General features: G+C 48.3%; 1 protein-coding gene across 3 annotated transcripts in view; it reads right to left on the bottom strand.

Moving 5' to 3' along the window:
* Nucleotides 1-4,996: 4,996 nt before the first annotated feature.
* Nucleotides 4,997-19,867, bottom strand: part of Twsg1 (twisted gastrulation BMP signaling modulator 1) — a 31,550-nt gene continuing 16,679 nt past the window's right edge. For all 3 annotated transcript variants that reach the window (XM_046421431.2, XM_046421432.2, XM_046421433.2), the window contains exons 3-5: nt 14,742-14,841; nt 9,808-10,074; nt 4,997-7,731 (exon numbers count right to left, since the gene is read on the bottom strand). In XM_046421431.2, coding sequence (XP_046277387.1) covers nt 7,550-7,731; nt 9,808-10,074; nt 14,742-14,841 — 549 coding nt within the window. In that variant the 3' untranslated portion in view covers nt 4,997-7,549. The remainder of the gene's footprint in view (nt 7,732-9,807; nt 10,075-14,741; nt 14,842-19,867) is intronic.

The raw sequence follows: 19,867 nt of genomic DNA, 5'->3' as shown, positions 1-19,867 counted from the left end.
TTTGGTACTGAACTCAGGGGCACTCAACCACTGAGCCACATCCCCAGCCCTTTTTTGCATTTTACTTAGAGACAGGGTCTCACTGAGTTGCTTAGTGCCTCGCTTTTGCTGAGGCTGGCTCAGCACTTGTGATCCTCCTGCCTCAGCCTTCAGAGCCGCTGGGATTACAGGCCTGTGCCACCACGCCTGGCTCATAAATCTGTTTTTACAAGAGATCGTAGGCTATTACACATCTGCACCTTGATCTTTCCTGTTGATATATTTTAGAGATTATCCATAACAATCCATAGTACAATTGTCCCTTGGTATCTGCAGGGAATTTATTCCAGGACCTCCTTCAGGTATCAAATGCCAGGATGCTCAAGCCCTGGAAGGAAATGGAGTAGACAAAGGAGCGCATATAACCTGCACATGTTCTCCCATGTAGCTCCAATCATCTCTAGATTACTCACACCTCTAAGACAGTGTAAATGGAATATAAATAGTCATTATACTATATTGTTTAGGGAATAATGACAAAAAGAAAGTCTTCACAATATTCAGTACAGTATGATGCAATTTTTTAAATATTTTATTTTTAAATTTGTTTTAGTTGTTGATAGACCTTTATTTATTTATATATAGTGCTGAGAAGCGAACCCAATGCTTCACACATGCCAGGCAAGTATGCTACCACTGAGCCACGGCCCCAGCACCTAAAAAATATTTTGATTTGCAGTTGGTTGAATCCTCAGATGCAAAATCCATGATGCAGGAGCTGTGTGTGCCCTGTAGAAGAACGCCCCAGGTCTGACTGGCTCCCAGCTGGGCATCTGGCCCCTAGTTGTGGTGAACAATGCTGCAGCAGATCCCTTGTACATCCGCCACTTCTCAAGTGTGGCCGCCAGCAAGGCAAAGTCATCTGCCACAACCCCAGTTGTGAATGGAGTCCTTTAAAAAGGCTCTGTATGCAGATGCAGTGGCACACTCCTGTACCCAGGACTCAGGCTGAGGCAGGAGGATCACAAGTTTAAGGCCAACTTAGTGAGGCCCTGTCTTCAAATAAAATGAAAGGACTGTGGGGGCAGCTCAGTGGTAGAAGCAACCCTGGGTTCAGCCTCCAGCATCAAAACTAACAAACAACAACAGGAACAAAAACCAATTGGCATATATGAATGCTGCGGAGGATTTGGCTTGTAGGAGTGCAGACTCGTGACTCCAGTTTAAACCGAGCTGAGAAATGGAGTCAGAGTCAACTTCACCTGCACTGGACTTGGTCTTCCCAAGTGCCCCTGTGGTCCCAGGGCTTCCAACAGATCCCCCTCTACCGTGAGCTTGTCAGCTGCTTGAGAACATAGCCAGCGCCGAACGAGGGCCTGTGAAAGTGACTGTCAGACACTTAACGTTGTCAGATTGCCAGGCTGCTAGATAGAAATGATATTTTGCAAACTGTTCTTAAAAACTGTGCAAGAACTAGGTTTACGACTTTGTAAATTAAAAAAAAATGGAACATTATTATTTTAAACAAATATGTGTTTGATAGTCTTTTCTGCAAACAAAAATGGCCTTCAAGGATGCCAAGTACCTTCACAGCAACCACTGCACGGTCTCGCCCGGTGGTTAAGGCAGCCCCTTGGTCTCCCCAGGCCCCCGGGGGCCGGCAGTCTGCAGGTGCCCAGGCCACAGCATGAGGTGTGTGGGCAGCACCTGAAGGAGGCGCGTTGCACCTGGGCACCTGACAGAGGTGCCGTGACCACAGAGGCTGGCTACTCCTGGGCAGGACCTCTGTGGTCATGATGCTGCTGAGGGGCCCCGGGTCACGGAGAGCTGAGCCCTGCGAGCTGGTCAGTGAGGTGGGGTCCACTGTGGAGGGAGAGGCATCCAGGCTGAGGACGCAGCAGCCCAGCAGGAGTGCAGCTGGATGGTCAGCCAGAGCCCTCAGGTGGGCCTGCAGGATGGGAAGAACACAGACCACGGGAGCTCAGAGGCCTGGGAAGAGGGGGCTGTTGGGACTTCTCTGAGGGCAACAAGAAGCCACTGTTTTAAGTGGGTGAAAAGATCTGCCATCATCTGCCCATCTGTGAGAGCTTGTGCTTCCAGTTGAGACCCTGAGGGTGTCAGGGTGTGCTCAGGGTGGGTAGCAAAAGGGGCAGGTCCTGCGTTAGTCCATCTGGTTGCTGTAACTAAACATCCGAGACTGGGCATTTCGAGAAGGCATTTAGTGGGCTTGTGATTCTGGTTGCTGGAGGGTCCAAGCTTTAGGGTGTGGTGTCCTGGAGACAGAACCCGGGCCCCATCACCACACAGGGAGAAACAGAAGGGGAGCTGGCTGTGTGCAGAGAGGACAGAGGCACGGGCTGTCCACCCTAACAACCCGCTCTCAAAGTACTAACCCAGCCAGAGAGCAGGAGTGCCTGAGCTTCCTATTAATCCACCACTGGGGTGTCTCCTAGGACAGGGTCTCCAGGATGCCTAAAGGGAGGTGCACCTTGACTCAGGCCCTGTGGGTCCTAGACAACATTGCAGAAAGAAACTTAAGGATGGACAAAGCAAGGCACAGACTGATATTCATTATGTACTTATTTTTGTGGCAATGGGGACTGAGCCCAAGGTGCTCTACCTTGCAGCCACACCCCAGCTTTTTTATTTTGAGACAGTCTGGCCTCAAACTTGCTATCCTCCTGCCTCAGCCTCCAGAGTTGCTAGGATGTGTGCCACGGAGCCTGGCATAGATGGAGCACACTCTTGACAGGCCCAGTATGGTGCTGGAGAGGATGCGGTGGCTTCACTGAACAAGGGGTTTGTACGTGTGAAACCTGCAGGACACACTCGCTCTCACAGGGCACTTCTAGTCCTCCTGTGCGCCGGCCGCTTGCGTGTGAGTCATTGCCTATAGGGATTCTTTTCTTCTTTGCTTTTGGTGAAATATCTCTACTACTGTCCCAGATGCCCAGGTTTTATTGTTTTGCTTGGGAATTTAAGGAGTACTGCATTTGTGTCACCAACTTACAGCATGTGACAGGGATAAAATCAGCGCATCCTCAAAATATCAATTACAAAACAATCTGCTCATTGAACAAAAGCATTCTCAGATCTGTTTTTCTTAAGGCCAGGTCAGGAGATGGGTTATTTATGGACCCAAGGATATGACTGATTTTATAGTGTCACCTATGACCAGAGTGTGCGGAGAGTTTCGAATCATGTGCAAGTGGAAGGCTCCTGTTGTCTTCCTTGTGTTCCTTCTACCTGTGCTGAGGCCTTTCATCATGCAGCACCTCAACATGGCCACATGGGGATCATGCTACCAGCACAAGCAGCTCTGGGGACACAGGCAATCCAAGTGCCAATCACAGATGTTCTGCCCCACAGTCTAGGGGCATAGGTGATGGATGAGGAGCAGCAAGACCTCAGAGCTTCGTCCTGCAAAGAAAGATGACAGGGTTGTGGGAGCGGGTGGGAGGAGCCCTGAGGTCAGAGAAGGCCTCTCTGCCAGGTGTTGCAAGAGCTGAGACTGGAATTGGGACAGGAGCCCCAATCTGCAGGACAAGCTGGCCCAGCAGAGCGGGACGGGTGTGGGACAGGAGGCTCGGATATAAATGCCATTCCCAGGTAGCAGCAGGTCCTACTCATTGTTTTCTTTAAATCAAACACATCTGATGCTGAGCCCTATCCGCTCCAGTGCCAGCCAGGAAAAAAGCCTCTATCATCCATCTTGGGATCACAGAGTCCTGGCGCCAGGTCTGAGGGGCCTTGGACAATGAGGGCAGGGCTGCTGCTGGTATTCCTAAGTAGAAACCTCCAGAAAGAGGCAGGTCCAGCCCAGACATGGCCTCCCTGTGAGCTCAGGCAGTGCCAGGCTCTGGCTTAGTGCAGAGATCGCCCGGGGCCTTGGGCATGCTGAGGCTTGGCATGGAGACCCGACATCTTCCGGCTTCTGGACAACACAAGGCAGGCTGCCCGCCATTGCTGACGCCCTGCCAGGTAACGCCAGCTCTCTGAGGCAGAGGAGCTCAAAGGCCTGGCAACTTTCTGGGAGCTGGGGTGGCGGCGGTCATGACCTGCACATGGCCGGGTGGAAAGATCATGATGGCCACAGTGTGGCGCGGCCAGAGGGAGGGCACATGGCACCTTCACCAAATTACCATGCTTTGGTAGTGGCTGCGTCTGTCAGTGGCTCCCTGGAGTCAGCAGCAGAATTCTTTACCCTGACCGTGGGACCGTGCTTTCCAGTCCTCTCTGAGTTGCACAGGCTCCTGGGAACTCCCAGCACTGCTGGGAGAAACAGGAATCTTTTTTTTCTATCTGAACTTTGGGGTTGTTGCTAACTCCACGGGTCAAACCCTGACTTTAAAATAAAAGGAGTGGTGGTGTGGACCGCCATCCCCGATACCCAGGGCTGAGGGGGGAGGGGGGCTTGAGCTCAGGAGTTTGAGGACAGACTGGACAACATAGCAAGACCCCATCTAAAAAAACAACAAACTGCCGGGCTCAGTGGCGCATGCCCATAAGATCAGCAACTCAGGAGGCTGAGGCATGAGGATCCCAAGTTCAAAGTCAACCTCAGCAACTTAGCAAGACTTATCTCAAAATAAAATAAACAGGGCTGAGCTGTGTCTCAGTGGTTGAGTGCCCTGGGTTCCATCATCCTCTGTGCTGGGCTGAAATGTGAAGTGGCTCGTTTTGTCACCCCAGTGCAGCTGTGGTTCCCCTCTACCAGCAGTGCTGCTGTAGGGACTGCCATAGTGACAGCCATCCTCCTCTGTGCCTGTAACCTCGATCATGGGATCACGAGGCCTGCAGACGTGGAGAATGGTGAAGTGCTTATCTTAAGGGTCCCCAGGAAGGAACGAAGCATAGGAAGAGGCAGAGAGCGACTTCAAAGGTCCCTGGTCCCAGCCAGCTCTGTAGAGCCCTCCAGAGGGAAGAGGACACGCTTCACTGACCCTCAGACGTTAACCTCACCAGACAGAAGCGCCTGACTTCTTTTGGCTGAAATTAACAGAGAACGTGCCTCACATTCATTTCAAGTTTTTATTAAAATACTTTTTTGTTTATAGGGACAACCAAAGAAAAGATACCTATTTTACATGTTGTAGATCATCTAGAACATAGTAAACCCACTCTTAGGAGTGCAGCATAGACCTGGAAACCTTCAAAGTGGCTTTCTCAAAACTAACTTTGAAAACATGGCTGAGTTCCCTCGATCTCCACCGAATTCTCGGTTTCTCTCCTTGCATTTGATGCTGCCTGACACCTGTTTTGTGTTCTGATGCTGCTACATGGTGGCCTCCCTTTCAGAGCAGCCTTGTGAACAGACGTGAGATTTTATTTGAACTGTCAACTGATTTGGGGCAACCATTGTGAACTCAGTCACGATAGTCACAACATCACGGGAGGGAGGGCAAAGCTGGCTAGCACATGCCCCTCCACAGGACAGGCGGCTGATGCACACCTCTCACAGGGCCCCCCGGCTTAGATATGGCTATAACACAGGTGACCACTCAATTTTTGATTAAAATAAAAAGAGTTTCTTCTGAGCATCAGCATGGGCGTGAACATTCTGCGTGGTAGAAAGGACCTGTGTTTTGCGAGGCTGCTGGCCTCTCCAGTACTGTGCTTTCACTCTGGAAAAACATTCACATGCAGAACCTAGGGGCCACCAGAGAACTGGAAGTGGGACCCTAAGGTCTTCTTCATCCCTTGGCAAACCAGGAGAGAGAAGCAGGTGAGCACATGGACCACTCCATTGGGGATCCCTTGCAGTGAGAACGGGGTTCCGAGAAACGTAAAGGTGGAAAAAAGTACAGCATTTTACAACTTCATAATGAAAGCTAAAAAATGGTGATCAATGCACTTCAACATGTTTGTCACTGTTAAGAAAATATCAACTGTGTTGCCAACCAATCCAGAAGCATCCCTCCACTCGTAGGCATAAAGCCACCTGGAAAGCAGTGAAGCTGAAATGAGGCAGCGGACTCCTTCCCTGGCCTCGGCCTCGAAGGTGCTGGTGAGAAGGGGTTAAGGAAGGGCGCCAGGAGCCTCCAGGCACAGGGAAGCAGGGGCTCCCATGCTCTCCCTGCAATGTCCTAAGAGCCATAAAGCTCAGCTTCCTAAGAGGCCAAAATACCTAAGTCCCTGTGACCTTCGTTAGTGACCTCAGAGCAGAAATGTGATCCAGCTGTGAACTTTATTGTAATCACAATGTCACAAATGACCCCATAACTAGTGTTCAGATAACGAATAATACAAACTACCCAACAGCATTATCTATGGGCGTACACTAAAACATGAAGACATACAAAGAGGTATTCCTAAAAAGTTACTTGTAATTCAAATATTCACTAGAGAAATTAGAAAGTTTGTAAAATCAAGAGTTTGTATAATAAAAATATTTATGTTTTAGATTCATACTTGAAGTTTGGGATTCTATGAAGGACAGAGTATTTAAGCTTATCTCCATTGAGACATTATATAAAAAGCTGACTAAATAATCCTGCAGTGTATTTGGAGTGTACAGAATCTTGAACAGATATTTTAAAAAATATTTCAGAATTTCAACCTCCCACGATCTGATGCCTATTTAATAAGAACAAGAGATCCAGACACAACCATCCGCATGGGCACGGCCTCGTGTGGCTGTCCTCAGCGCCCTCCCAGCACTTCCATCCCGCCCTGTTCATATCTTGAATTCTCTTCTGATCCTGTGTGGGCTAGGGAACCGGCTCTGTCTCCACAGGGCTGAGGCTAATTGTCACCTCCACGTGGCCTGGCTACCAGCCACCCACCTGCCCAGAGGACAGAATGCTTTTCTGCAGGCTAGGTGGAGTTGGCTCGGCAGTCCTGCTGCGCCCAGTGCTCCTCGCTGGTACCTAAGACGCCAGTTACTTGCCCTGGCAGAGTGCGCCACGCAGTCTCACGATGCACCCTGACACCCAGCTGAGCACTCTGGGTGGGCAGACAAGAGACCTGCCCTAGAGCATTGTCCCTGGTGGGGCAGGGCTTCTAGCGCATCAGGGCTCTCAAATGTAAAATGTAGTGGGCACCTGCTTCCTAGAACCAATACGGACGCTTACTAAGGTGATTTTCATGGTTTTCAAAGATGTCTTTGAACATCCCCTCTGTTCATAAAGCAGAGAGACATAAGGCACAGTGAAGAGTGGCACACAGCTATGGAAATAGGTCCCAGGAGTCGCAGGCACTGAGGGAGCCCTAACTCACTTGAGTGGGTTCTGCAAACACTGGAAAGTGCTTGGAACACGAGAAGGGAGCGGTACCAGGCTTTATGTTGGGCACAAAGGCTTTTGAGGCTTCCTGTGCACCTGCTTCTCCTACACCAGTGCTGTGCATGTATAACAAGGAGAGGTGTGCAGCCAGGGGCGTGGAGAGGAGGGAGTGGTAGTACACATGTGTCTAACCCACCCCAGCACCCAGCACCCTCACATGGCACCTCCTTCCCAGCCCTTGCACTTTTGGAACTTGCTGGCATTCTGATCCAACCAGTGGACTCACTGAGTCATGCTCACACCTTTCTTGTGATTCGAGTGCTTGGGTTCCTGTTTCTCTTCCTTCTTTAGAACATGCAGTTCATACATTTGACAGTCTTACTGCCGTAGTCAATGCACTCGGGGCCGATACACTCGCAGCAGGCATTGTGGAACCAGCGGTATTTGGATGCGCCCATGGACTCGCAGGATATCTTACACTGATGTATGGACATGCAGTCGTCAAAGTACACCACTGTGCACATGTGCTCTGGAAAACAGAATTAAGATTTCAGAGCTGGAGGGTGTTAAAACACGAAGTGCTTTCTATGGAGTTGAATACAATTGACAGTTAATTGTCTCTGTTCCCTTACTGCTGATCTGCACAGGACATAAATGAGGTACAGGAGAAAAGGTCTTTGCCAATCATGCTGAGAATCCTTCCACCACAGATGCAGAAAGCAAAGGGCATCCTTACTTCAGACTTTGACCTGAAGTTACATTACTAGGCTTAAAAACTATTTGCTGCAAGATGCAGTAGTACATGCCTGTAATCCCAGTGTATCAGGAGGCTGAGGCAAGAGGATCACAAGTTTGAGGCTAGATGGGGCAAATTATAAGACCCCATCTCAAAATAAAAAAGCAAGAGGGCTGGGATCTGGCTCAGTGGTACAGTGCTTGTCTGGCAAGCATGAAGTCCTGTGTTCAGTACCACACCAAAGCTCTTTTTAAGTTCATCGCTTCTGATAAGATTTCCTACAGAGAGAATTCTGCAGTCAAAAGTTTGAAAACCCCACTATTCTATTCTAAGATGATACTGAGGATGTAAGTAAAGAACACTTTAGGTGCTTTAGACACGGTGAGTGGCCAGCAGGCCGGCATCCTGCCTGGCGTCTGACTCTCCACAGGACACTGACTCTGGTTCAAGTTTCCCTGGTGATTAAGCCCATATAACTCCTCACCTGGGAGAAAAGGGCCAAGGAGATCCACAGTGGATAACGGGCACCAGGATGAAGAGCATATGATCTAAGGCTGGGCCATTTTTACAGACCCATTTACACAACTGATAATTTGCCAGGGCTCGAGCAGTGAGGGAGGTTTCACAGAGGAACTGGACGTCTTTAGTGTAAGGGTGAAAAGCGAAGCTCACAGGCAGCCAAGAGGACAGCCAAAAGGGGGTGGGTGTGCTGTGCAGGGACGGCACCGCCAAGGACATGAGAGGGGGCCTGGGAGGCAGCACAGCACAGAAGGGCAGTGCAGGCATGCAGGCCTCCAGTGACTGGTCCCACTAAGTTCCCCTGGTCGGTAAGCTCTCACGAACATTCCAGCGGACGGCCACTGGGGACCCCGAGTAATCAGAGGACCTGAGGACAGAGCAGCCAAGGCGGCCCTATACACTAAGGAGAGAATGCAGCCACAAGGGCGGGAGCTCCAAGGACACCGTCCAGGGAACTCCAAGGACACTGCAGGACTAGCTCCCCTCCGTCCCCAGAACCTGAGCAGTCTCTGAGCGAAATCTCTGCGTTCCTATTTTATAGCTCTGATCATCCGCATTTTGATAGTGGGAAAAATAGCAGTAAAACGTCTTATTATCATATTCCACATATTCCTGATGTTTTCCAAAACTCAGAATTTGTTGCATAAAGTATTTTAACCTAAGAGAAAATAAGAATCTTTATTAAATATTTAAGAAATATTAAAATTAACATTTTTATGAAATCTATCCTCTAACAAAAGCCACTCTGCTTTTGCTATCCATGTCCTAAGTCCTTTCTACTTTATACAGGTCAGGGTTGTGATGGAGAACACGCAGGGACGGGGGACCCAAGTCATGCCCTTGTGTCCTGGACACAGCAGCTCCATCACGGTGGCAGAGCCATGTGGTGCCTGGAACTAGAACACGTCAGGGCTTGATAAAACCTAAAGCCCCTCCCACCCATCTTTAGTGTGCTCCTCGGGTTGGCACAGGGAGTTCTCATCTTGCTCCCGTGGGACCAGGAGGGCCAGCTGGCTGGGTCAGAGTGGACCAGGGGACAAGGTGCTTGTGGCAGAGAGGTCTAGTTGTGGTGCCAACACTACCACAGCTGAAACCTCAGCTTTGGGGACATGGGGACAAGCAACGCCCTGCTCGGTGAGGTGTGACGCAAAGGGATACCAGTGTGACTGCCTGCCACGCGGAGCTCTGCAGCATGCGGACGGCTTCTGTCTGGGTTACTAGAGTCTAGAATTTACTCAGGACCACCCACACAGACTCAAAACCACAGGGTGCTCCAGAGGATAACCTGAATGCAGGTGTCACTGGATCAGGGATAGACCAGAGGGTGGAAGGAAGTCCAAGGGCAGTTACCTTTGTCACTGGAGTAAGGCGCATGCACGTTGTTGCTGGGAACAGACACGTTCTGCTGGTGTGGCTGATTCACCGTCTCTAGAAAGGAGACAAGGTTCTCGTGGTGTGAGAGCTCCTCCGCCACAGGGAAGGAGACGATGTTCCAGTTCAACTGGGTGTCCCCCTCGGTGAGGGCCCGGAAGAGCGAGGGGATGGGCTCGTGCAGGTCCTCCACTGTGCTCTTAGAGGTGGGTGGCGTGTCGCTGTAGTTCCGAGGGTTGCACATGCCTGGGGAGAGAGGGGCCTTTACTTTCCTCACTGAGCAGCTCCAGGGAGGGTGCTGGTGGCTGCCCTGCGGGGGGCACTCAGGGGTTCAAGCAGCAGCTTCTAACCTAACCCTGGACACTCTCCCAGTTGTGTCTGCCAGAAGGGCCGAGCAGTGAGGCCACCACGCCACTGTTCTCAGGACCGAGGCCTGCTCTTGTGGAGCTACCTCCTCCAGCCCATGAACCAGGGCTCGTCGAGAGGGTGACTCCAGGGCCCAGCGGCAAAGCACAGCAGGAGACAGGAACATGTTTTTGGGACAAAGGAAGGAAGTGCTCAGTGAGTAGCACTCAGCCACATCCCCAGGGTTCAACCCTCAGGACAAAACAAATAAACAAACCAACCCCAGGATAAATGCACCAGAGAGCTGTGCACAACAAACATAAGCACACCGAGTACTACCGGGTCGGGTCGGGGACCACCACAGCGCCAAGTCTGAGGGAAAAAAACCTTAATGAGGTCAGTTCCATGAAAACAAGACTTTCGGGATGAAAAATACCGAAGCAAAACCAATACAAATGATTGAGGAAAAACTCAGGCGTTGGAGTTATATCCTATATATTTGTCAAAACTCCTAAATAATTAAGGAAAAAAACAGTAGAAAAGTGGATAATATATAAGAATAAACAATTCAAAAATATACAGTCCTTAAACATATGAACAGACACTCTACCTCACTGGAAATAAGATAAATAAAAATTAAAGTCATACCATTTCTTCCTACCAGATTAACAAAAATCCAGAAGTTCATTAGCAACAGCAATGGGCGTTCAGCAGTGTAATTTCTTTTTTTTTTTAAAGGAAGTAAGTCTTTTTTTAATAAGTGTATTTTTAAATTAATTTACTTTTTATGTGATCAAATCCAGTGCCTCACATATGTTAGGCAAGCGCCCTGCCACCAAGCCCCAGCCCCAGCCCAGCAGTGTAATTTTATAGCAATGCTGCAGGGATTGGGTAAGCTGCAGAGTTATAGGGCCCTGGTGAAAGTGCAGAGGACAGAGCCCTTAGGGAAGAGCATGTGGACACCAGCACAGCTGCACAGAAGACCTCTGCACATGGCCACTCGCTGCAGGGCTGTCCGAATGGGGAAAGACAGGAAGCAACCAAAGGCCCATGCACGGTAAGCGAGCACACGCCCCATGGCCAGCAGCATGGTTACAGCTGCACGCAACTAAGTCTGAAAAGAGAAGAGAAGGCAAAGGGCACAGTGGTGTGTGCAGGATGAGTGCTCTGATGACAAACGCAAATGCTTATGGAGTTTTAAGGGATCACAGGTCCAGTTTCTTCAGTGAGTTCAGGCTTGGCTACCATTGTTTCACTTTCCCAGTGACCTTGCTTGAACAATAAATTATAGGGGAGGCAGGAAGTAGAGCAGAGGTGACAAAGATGGACATGAGCCCCTATCTAACCAGTGCTGTGTGTGTTTGGCTTGGTTCTCTTGTACAGGTTTCATATCCTCAAAACGTAAAGCTAGCTGGGCATGGTGGTACACACCTGTAATCCCAGTGACCAGAGAGGCTGAGGCAAGAGGATCACAAACTCAAGGTCAGCCTCAGCAACTCAGCCCGTTTCAAAATAAAAAATAAAAGAAAGGGCTTGCGGGGCTAGAGTTGTAGCTCAGTGGTAGAGTGCTTGCTTTGCATGCATGACGCCCTGGGTTTGATCCTCAGCACCACATAAAAATAAATAAAATAAAGGTATAAAAAAATTTAAAAAAAATATTTTAAAGGGGGTGTGGCCCAGTGGTTAAGCTGCCCTAAATTCAATCCCTGGCATGAGCATGCACATGCACACACACACACCAAAAAAAAAAAAAAAAAAAACCCAAAACATAAAACTAAACCAAAATGGGGCTGAGATTGTGGCTCAGTGGTACTGGGTTCGATCCTCAGCACCACATACAAAATAAATAAATAAAATAAAGTTATTTTAAAAAACCCAAAATCCAAACCAAAAGGAAACAACCCCTAAAAACTGAAAACAAATGAATACAAATAAACCTTACTTTATGTCAACATAGTCCCATAACTGCTTGGGAAATGATTCTAGATGACCTGGGAACACAGTATTTGAGCTCGCATCTTCAGGAAATATTTAAGAATCAGCAACCTTAAATTTTATTTAATCATTTCATTGATTTATTATACATAAAAGCATATATTATTATTTTAAAAGGTCAAAATAACTTTTCTAATAAATTCCTTCACACAGAAAAGGTATAAACAAAAAAACAAAATCAAGCATATACGTAGGAACAAAAAAGTTCAATTTAAAAGAAGTTACAAATATAAATCAAAGAAATAAACAGTCTGTTATCTTTTTTATATTTATTTTTTAGTGGTAGTTGGACACGATATCTTTATTTTATTTATTTTTATGTGGTGCTGAGGATCAAACGTAGGGCCTCACACGTGCTAGGCGAGCGCACTACCACTGAGCCACAATCCTGGCCCAAGACTCTGTTATCTTTTTTTTTTTTTTTAAAGAGAGAGAAAGAGAGAGAGATTTATTTATTTATTTATTTTAGTTTTCGGCGGACACAACATCTTTGTATGTGGTGCTAAGGATTGAACCCGGGCCGCATGCATGCCAGGTAAGCGCACTACCGCTTGAGCCACATCCCCAGCCCCAAGACTTTGTTATCTTAAAACCAAATTAGTAAGAACTCAAAGCAGGTCTTCCCCATGCCTATACCTGCCTATCATGCCTGCCCACTGGAAAGGGTCAGGAGAGGCCCCAGGAGCAGCCACAACACTCCCAATGTCCGGATGGCCATCTCCAACCACCATTCTTCTTGGGGGGGGGGGGGGGGGCAAGGCTCCAGGGGCAATCCCAGGAGTCTGGGAGGTTCTGAAGCCACAGGAACAAGCCACATCCAAAGGACTCTGGGCCTTTGTGAGGATCTGGAAAGACTCCTATTAACTAGAGATGAGGCAATTTGAAGAAAAAGAAAGAGGAGGAAGAGGAGGAGGGACGGCAGCAATCAAATAAAACACTAAATATACATATCCCAAACCCCTTCATCAAAAAAGCAAGCAAAAAGCAAATAAAACGTACTGAACCTCAGTGGAAACTGAGGGCAGAGTCAGTGCTTGGCAAATGCATGAAGAGAAAGGATTTACTGTTTATCTTGCATTTGTCTATACACCTTTATTTCAAGGTAAGCAACGGGCCTCACTGGATCAAGGGAAGCTCCACGCAGAATAGTCCCAGCTGGTGACAACTGCAGGAGTAGTTACGGAGACGGACAGTCACTGCCTCACAACTCCAGTGGGATGCCTGACCCAGCCAGTGGTCATCAGGGCAGGGGGAGACTGCTAGGTGGGAGGCCGACAGGGACCTCCACCTATCACCAAGGATGGCACTGTCACCCACTGACCAAACTAAGCATTGCCAGAAACAGAACCTCTGGTGCTGCCTGCCTGCTAAGGTGCACTCTGTGCCTCCCCACAGCGAGCCTGAACCTCACTTCCAGCTTCTAGGACAGAGTGGACAGAATAACAGGTTCAACGGCCATAGGAAGCCACCACCCAATCCAGAAGAGGTCTCCTTCCCATCAAAACAAATGGGCTCCTTCAAAAAAAGAACAGCAAAAGATGGGGACAAGCAGGAACTGTTCTAGAAAAAAAGAAACTTAAGAAACCTCAACCACCCACCACAGCAAGTGGACTTCACTTCTTGATTTGGGTAAAACAACTGCAGAAGACCTTTAGTCCATCAGTGGACTGACGTGGTGTTAGATGGCATTAAAGAAGGACTGTTCACTGGACATTGTAAGAAAAATTACTCTTTTTTTGAGATACATAACTAAAGTATTTTGGTAGTGTTGTGAAATGATGGATTTCACAATACCCCAGAAAGCAAACAGGATGAGGACGGACAGGGAGAGAGGAGCGAGCAGGTGAGGACAGACAGGGAGAGAGGAGTGAGGACGGACAGGGAGTTAACTGTGCAAAAGGTTGACTGCTTCCTCCTTACAGGCTAGCAACGCTCACAGGGGCCTGCAGTTCGCAGTCCTGCAGGGTGAGCGGGTGCTCCCAGCTCCCTGTGAGGGCTGCTGAGGAGGGGGTGTTTGCACCAGGACCTGAAGGAGCCGCGGGGGTGTCCTGCCCCAGCCACGGTTCAGGTGCTCGGTTTTCCTTCTCAGCACCACCAGCAGCACTCTATCAACACACATGCACACGTTTCACTTAATATATCTTGGAAAATTTTTCTAGATGTTTCTTATAAAACACGGTTCCTAGCAACAAATATCTTCTTACAAAAAATTCAACAGTATAGAAGATTTCAAATGAAAAGCAAAAGTATCACCTCTGGGTCCCTTCCTTCCACACCCCAAGGACATGCACTTTAAATCTCCTCCCCAAACTTTTTCTATAAAAATAAAGCACATAAATGTAAATATGATCCAATACAAGCACATGTAATAGCAATGTTCCAAATGCTTATTATACCTGAGGCAACTCATTCATACACATAAAACACACTTCTGTTCTGTGAAGTCTCTCTCTTTTTCTACCGTGGTGCTGGGGATTAAGCCCAAGGTCACGCACACACCAGGTAAGAGCCTTGCCACTTGGCCACCCCCTGAGTCTCCTAAACGCCGAGCCACCGCCTGGGTGGCAACTTACCCACACAGTCACAGCACTCGTCCCAGAGGGCCCCGAGACACAGCATGCACTCCTTACAGCAGGAGCAGTTCCCCTCGCCGGGCCGGCACTGGCAGAGCTCCTAGAAGGGACAGACATTTAAAGGCAAAGTTTCAAACAACGCTATCTAATGTTATTGCTCTTTAAGAACTAACCCCCAAATCTTTACATTATAATAATTTACTCCTGATGCAACTGTTTCTCCTGGCACTGGGGACTGAACCCAGGGCCTCATGCTCGCTAGGCAGGTGTTCCACCACTTAGCCAGATTCCAGCCCTCTTGGTGTAACTTTTTATCTAACCTAATTCACATTTGCAGGAACATAAGGGCCTACAAAGTCAAGTCAATTTTTTTCTTTTGGACAGATTCAGTGAACAGATATTAGATACTTTTATCTTACTTTGAAACAAAGGAAACAATTTACTTTTATAACTTGTAACTTTAACCTCCAAACCACCTCAAAGTACCATTCAGTACATGAACAGAAAATACTTCTCAGGTATTCGATTTGTTGTTCAGATTAATATAAATGAACAGTCAACTTGTGGTGAGAGCTATAGTTTCTCAATATATAAAATGTGAATAAAGCATCTACTACAAAATGCTACTCTGAGCCCAGCATGGTGGCCTACACCTGTCATCCCAGCAACTTAGGAGGCTGAGGAAGAGGATTGCAAGTTCAAGATCAGCTTCAGCAATTTAACAAGACCCTATCTCAAAAAAATAAAAAGGGCTGGGGTGTGGCTCAGTGGTTAAGCACGCCTGGTCGATCCCCAGTAAAACACCCGCGCGCGCATGCACACACACACAGGATATTTTTAATGACCCATAATACTTTAAAACGGTGTGCTTGCTGTGGTACTTATTTACAAAGAAAGTGGAAATGACCTTCCATCTCTATATCCCCTCTTCACAAGTAGCTTCTCAGGTCCTCTCCTCTGATCAAGGGACATGTCCAGCCCCTCTGGCTTTAGGTGATCCTGAGATTTACTTTGATGGACAAATTCAGTGGAAGTGACCTCACACTAGCTCTGGGCCTCGGCCTGCAGCAGCCTGTAGTGCTAGCTGTTCCTGTGAGAGCTCCCCAGCTGTCCCGTGAAGCTGGGATGAGGACACGTGACAGGTCAGGCCACCGGAAGTCATCCTAGAGCAGCAGCCTCCACCCAGCTGGACGAAGCCCACACTGCCAACCCACAGACACAGGAGCCAAGAAACGCTTTGTTTTGAACCAGGCCCCTCTGGGTGGCTGGTCACTCCACGAGGGCTAACCATGCAGCCTACTTTGTGAAGGAGGCCCCTGACCTGCCTCCCCCTGCCCCCAGACCATCACTCCTGAACTAACTGAGATGGGATTCTGTAGCCTCCCAGCCCTCTTGGTTTCCCTGGCTTAAGAGATACTGGATGTATCTGTACGAAAAACATTAAATTTTACTACTTGGAAAGAAGTAACTTATGATAAAACTGATCTTACCCTCAGGCTCGGAAGGAACTTCAGAGGTAAACTAGACCATCTTTCCATCTAAGACTAGGATCTCTTCTGTAATGTTCCTTTGACAAGTGGTCATTTGAGCCAACAGTTGATGAGGGATTTAACCCAAATAGCCTGTCACAACTTGTAATGCTCCAATAATGTTTTCCATTCTTTTTTTATATTTCTTGGTGGTATTGAGGATTGAGACTAGGGGTGCCTACCACTGAGCTACACTGCATTCCTTTTTACTTTTTCTTTTGAGACAGGGTCTGGCTAACTTGCTGAGAGGCTGGCCTGAGTTGTTGTCCCCCTTCCTCAGGCTTCTGAGTGGCTGGGAGTACAGATGTGTGCCACCACTGGCTCAGTAAGTGTTTCCCTAAGTTGAACTGAAGTCTGATTCCTGGGAGATTGCTCTTTAAGCCCCCGCCACCGGCTGCCCCCAAACATACCTTCTCTCCACAAAGCCCCTCCCGCCTCTCGCCACCTGCACACCGTCTGGATCCCACCCTCCTGGGTTCTCAGAAATCATTTAGACTGTGTGACCTTTCTTCTTCCAGGCTACAAATAATTGGCACTGGTAGAAAGCAGGTGGTCACTGGCAGTCCATTCTCTTCCCAGATTGTGGAAGTGGGACGCAGATGTCTGTCAGTCCCTGAGGAGGTTCGCTGGGGGCTGATGGGAAGCTGAGTGGGGAGGCCACTCGGTCACAAGAAGTGGGGGTGGGGAGGAAAAGGCTGCCCTGCTCCTGGAGATGCACCAGTTCGCGGGTCCAGTCCTTGGAGGGGCCACTGTGCTCTAATCCACCGAAACCGCCCTTGGTCATCAGCTCCAGCTGTCTACAGGGAGAGAGCAGCAGGGAAGTGACACTCACCCCGTGAGATGCTCTCAGCACCCAAGTCACGTCCAGCCAGAGAGCCCCACTGACCCCAGCAAGGCCGTGTTCCCTCCCTGCCCGCTCGTACTAGGTCAGGTCTCCCACAGTGTGACCCTCCCATGATATGACCTTGACTGTGCCACCAGCAAGCACTTTCTTCCTAAGGCCACCATGAAAAAACCACCACCACCACCCATCAGAGCCTAGCACAGCCAGGAGGAGCGGAGCAGCCACTGGCCTGCTGGATTCTGGGCACCGCCTCTCATAACTGAAGTAGCCTAAATTAGAAGGCTTGTTTGGGGTACAAAGATGCTGTTAGTAACTGTGCTGTTTTCAAACCATTTCAACAATATTTTAAAAAACTGAGACTTAGTAAAATACTACTAATAGCACATATTTTAAAAAATTAACTAGTGCCATATAACCCTTATTTCTCTAAGTCAATATGGTGCCTTTAAAATTTAAACATTGGACATAATACTATCCTTATTAATTCATCTCATTATGTTCCAGATCACTGGACTTGAGCCTGTAATTCTAACATAACATTGTTTTGCAACACTGATTTTAACTCCTTTTTTCATCTCTAGAAATCCCCTAGCTACACACAGCATTTTCAGAAATCAACACCTGCACTATTTTCTAACTAATTTGTTAGTACCACGTCAGCATTTGTGACTTATTACATACAAAGGACAACAAGTTCCCACTGTAGGTCGGGCTGCATTCCCGCACTGCAGAGGCAAGGGAACTCTGCTGGGCTATCAGGAAGTCTCAGGGCTGGGGGGCAGCTAGTGGCAGAATGCATGCTGCAAATATGTGAGGACCCGGGTTCTAGACTCAGCACCCCAAAACCCCAAGCTCCCAATGAACACCTCCCCCAATATACAGATAAATATGAAAGTAAATAAGAAAAAGAGGGCAAAAGGGTTGGGACTCACTGAGAAGCACAGCTGTATGTCTGCACCCACCCAGCATGGGAGAAGCCCTGGCTTTGATTTCTGGCACAACAAAGCAAAGCAACACAAAACTACAAGCTTGAAGTTACTTGAAAATGTGTGACTGGTTTCTCCATGAAACCTGCCTGTTTTATCACTGGAAGGACAACATTTTTGGGGGAACATTTTTTTAAAAACACCATTAGTTAAGGATGCTGATGCTTTTTGTTTTTATAAAGGCTGCCACTTAATCGCAAGAAATAAAGCTTCCTTTAAAATTTAATGTACATTACACATAGAAATATGGCTTTACTTTTTTAACATGAGGGCAGTCTATGCCCTGCTCTGAGTGACTCCATGGTGTATAGAACAAGAGTCCTCAGGCTGTGCTTGCCCCGAGTGACCCCACAGTGTACAGAATAGCGGTATTCAGGCTGTGCCTACCCTGAGTGACCCCCTTGGTGTGTAGAACAGCAGTTCTCAAGCTCTGCCTACCCCGAGTGACCCCACAGTGTGTAAAACAGCAGACCTCAGGCTATGCCTGCCCTGAGTGACCCTGTGGTGTACAGAACAGCAGTTCTCAAGCTCTGCCTGCCCTGAGTGACCCCTTGGTGTATAGAACAGCAGTTCTCAGGCTGTGCCTGCCCTGAGTGACCCCTTGGTGTAAGGAACAGCAGTCCTCAGGCTGTGCCTGCAACCCCTTGGTATGTAGAACAGCAATTGTCAGGCTGTGCCTGATCTTGAGTGATTCCATCTAGTAAAGCACTAGTTTGCCATGAGCTGCTCAGTTTTGAGTAAAAGTGTCAAGGCAGAACGACTCCACACCTTGTTGGTACGAGTAAATAGCCACCATCTGCCACCATAAGGCACAAATTGATAAATGTGCCAACTTACCAAACTCAGGAGCACCTGGACACGTAAACCTCCCAAATCACATAAACCTCACCAGATGTGAACCCCTCACTCAAGGCCCATAAAGAAGAAGCCCAAGATTAGACAGCAACACTTTCACCCCGTCCCCGTCCCCAAGATTAGACACAGCAACACTTTCACCCCGTCCCCTGATCACTAGTCACAAGCCTTGCTCAGGAAAATTGATACAGTAAACAACCTCTGATTTCCTACCCTCCTAGGACTTCAGCAAAGTGCGGTTTCTCCTGCCCGTGATCACCACGTATGGCCCACTCCAAGCTGACACCTCCACCAGACACCGAACCTGCAGTCAGGACCCTTGCCTAGAGCACATCCTGGGCTTTCTGTGCCCTGAAGATGTCCATTGGCTGGTTCCTGGTCTTATCTGACACCTACATAGCTGCTCTCGGGCCTTCTAACCCCACGTGGTTACCCTAACCCTTTCTTAGCCTTTCTGTAATCTAGTACACGATTGTGTGAAGTGTGACGTGTGACTTGAGTGTTACAGATATTAGAAACTGAGATTGGAATAAAAGAACCTGATTGGTGGCTTGTGATCACCAGGTGACCCATGCCTATTGAGTGAACTGCCACTGGTGAGAGAGGCGTAACCATGAATCTGCTGTTAGGTGATGTCTACATGTGGACAGACACCAACGTGTTTGGTCTGTTAATGACACAGCACTCTCATAACACTTGACTAATATTTCTCCTTCTTTCTGCCTTACTGTAGGTAAGCTTAAAAAAAATCTTTGTCTTAATAAAACAAATTAATCAGATAAAATTTAGCAATGTGAGTGAATAAGCCCCAAACATGAGCAGCACCTCACAGCTCCTGGCAATGTGCACTTCAGATCTGGACATGGGAACAAGCCCCCAGCCCAACCTCCTGGTGAGCATCTGAGCCTTTTC

Source organism: Marmota monax, unplaced genomic scaffold (assembly GCF_021218885.2).
Source record: "Marmota monax isolate L192 unplaced genomic scaffold, Marmota_monax_Labrador192_F-V1.1 WCK01_AAM20220418_F8-fsc00254, whole genome shotgun sequence".
Taxonomy (NCBI): Eukaryota; Metazoa; Chordata; class Mammalia; order Rodentia; family Sciuridae; genus Marmota; species Marmota monax.
This window is presented reverse-complemented; position numbering and strand designations above follow the sequence as displayed.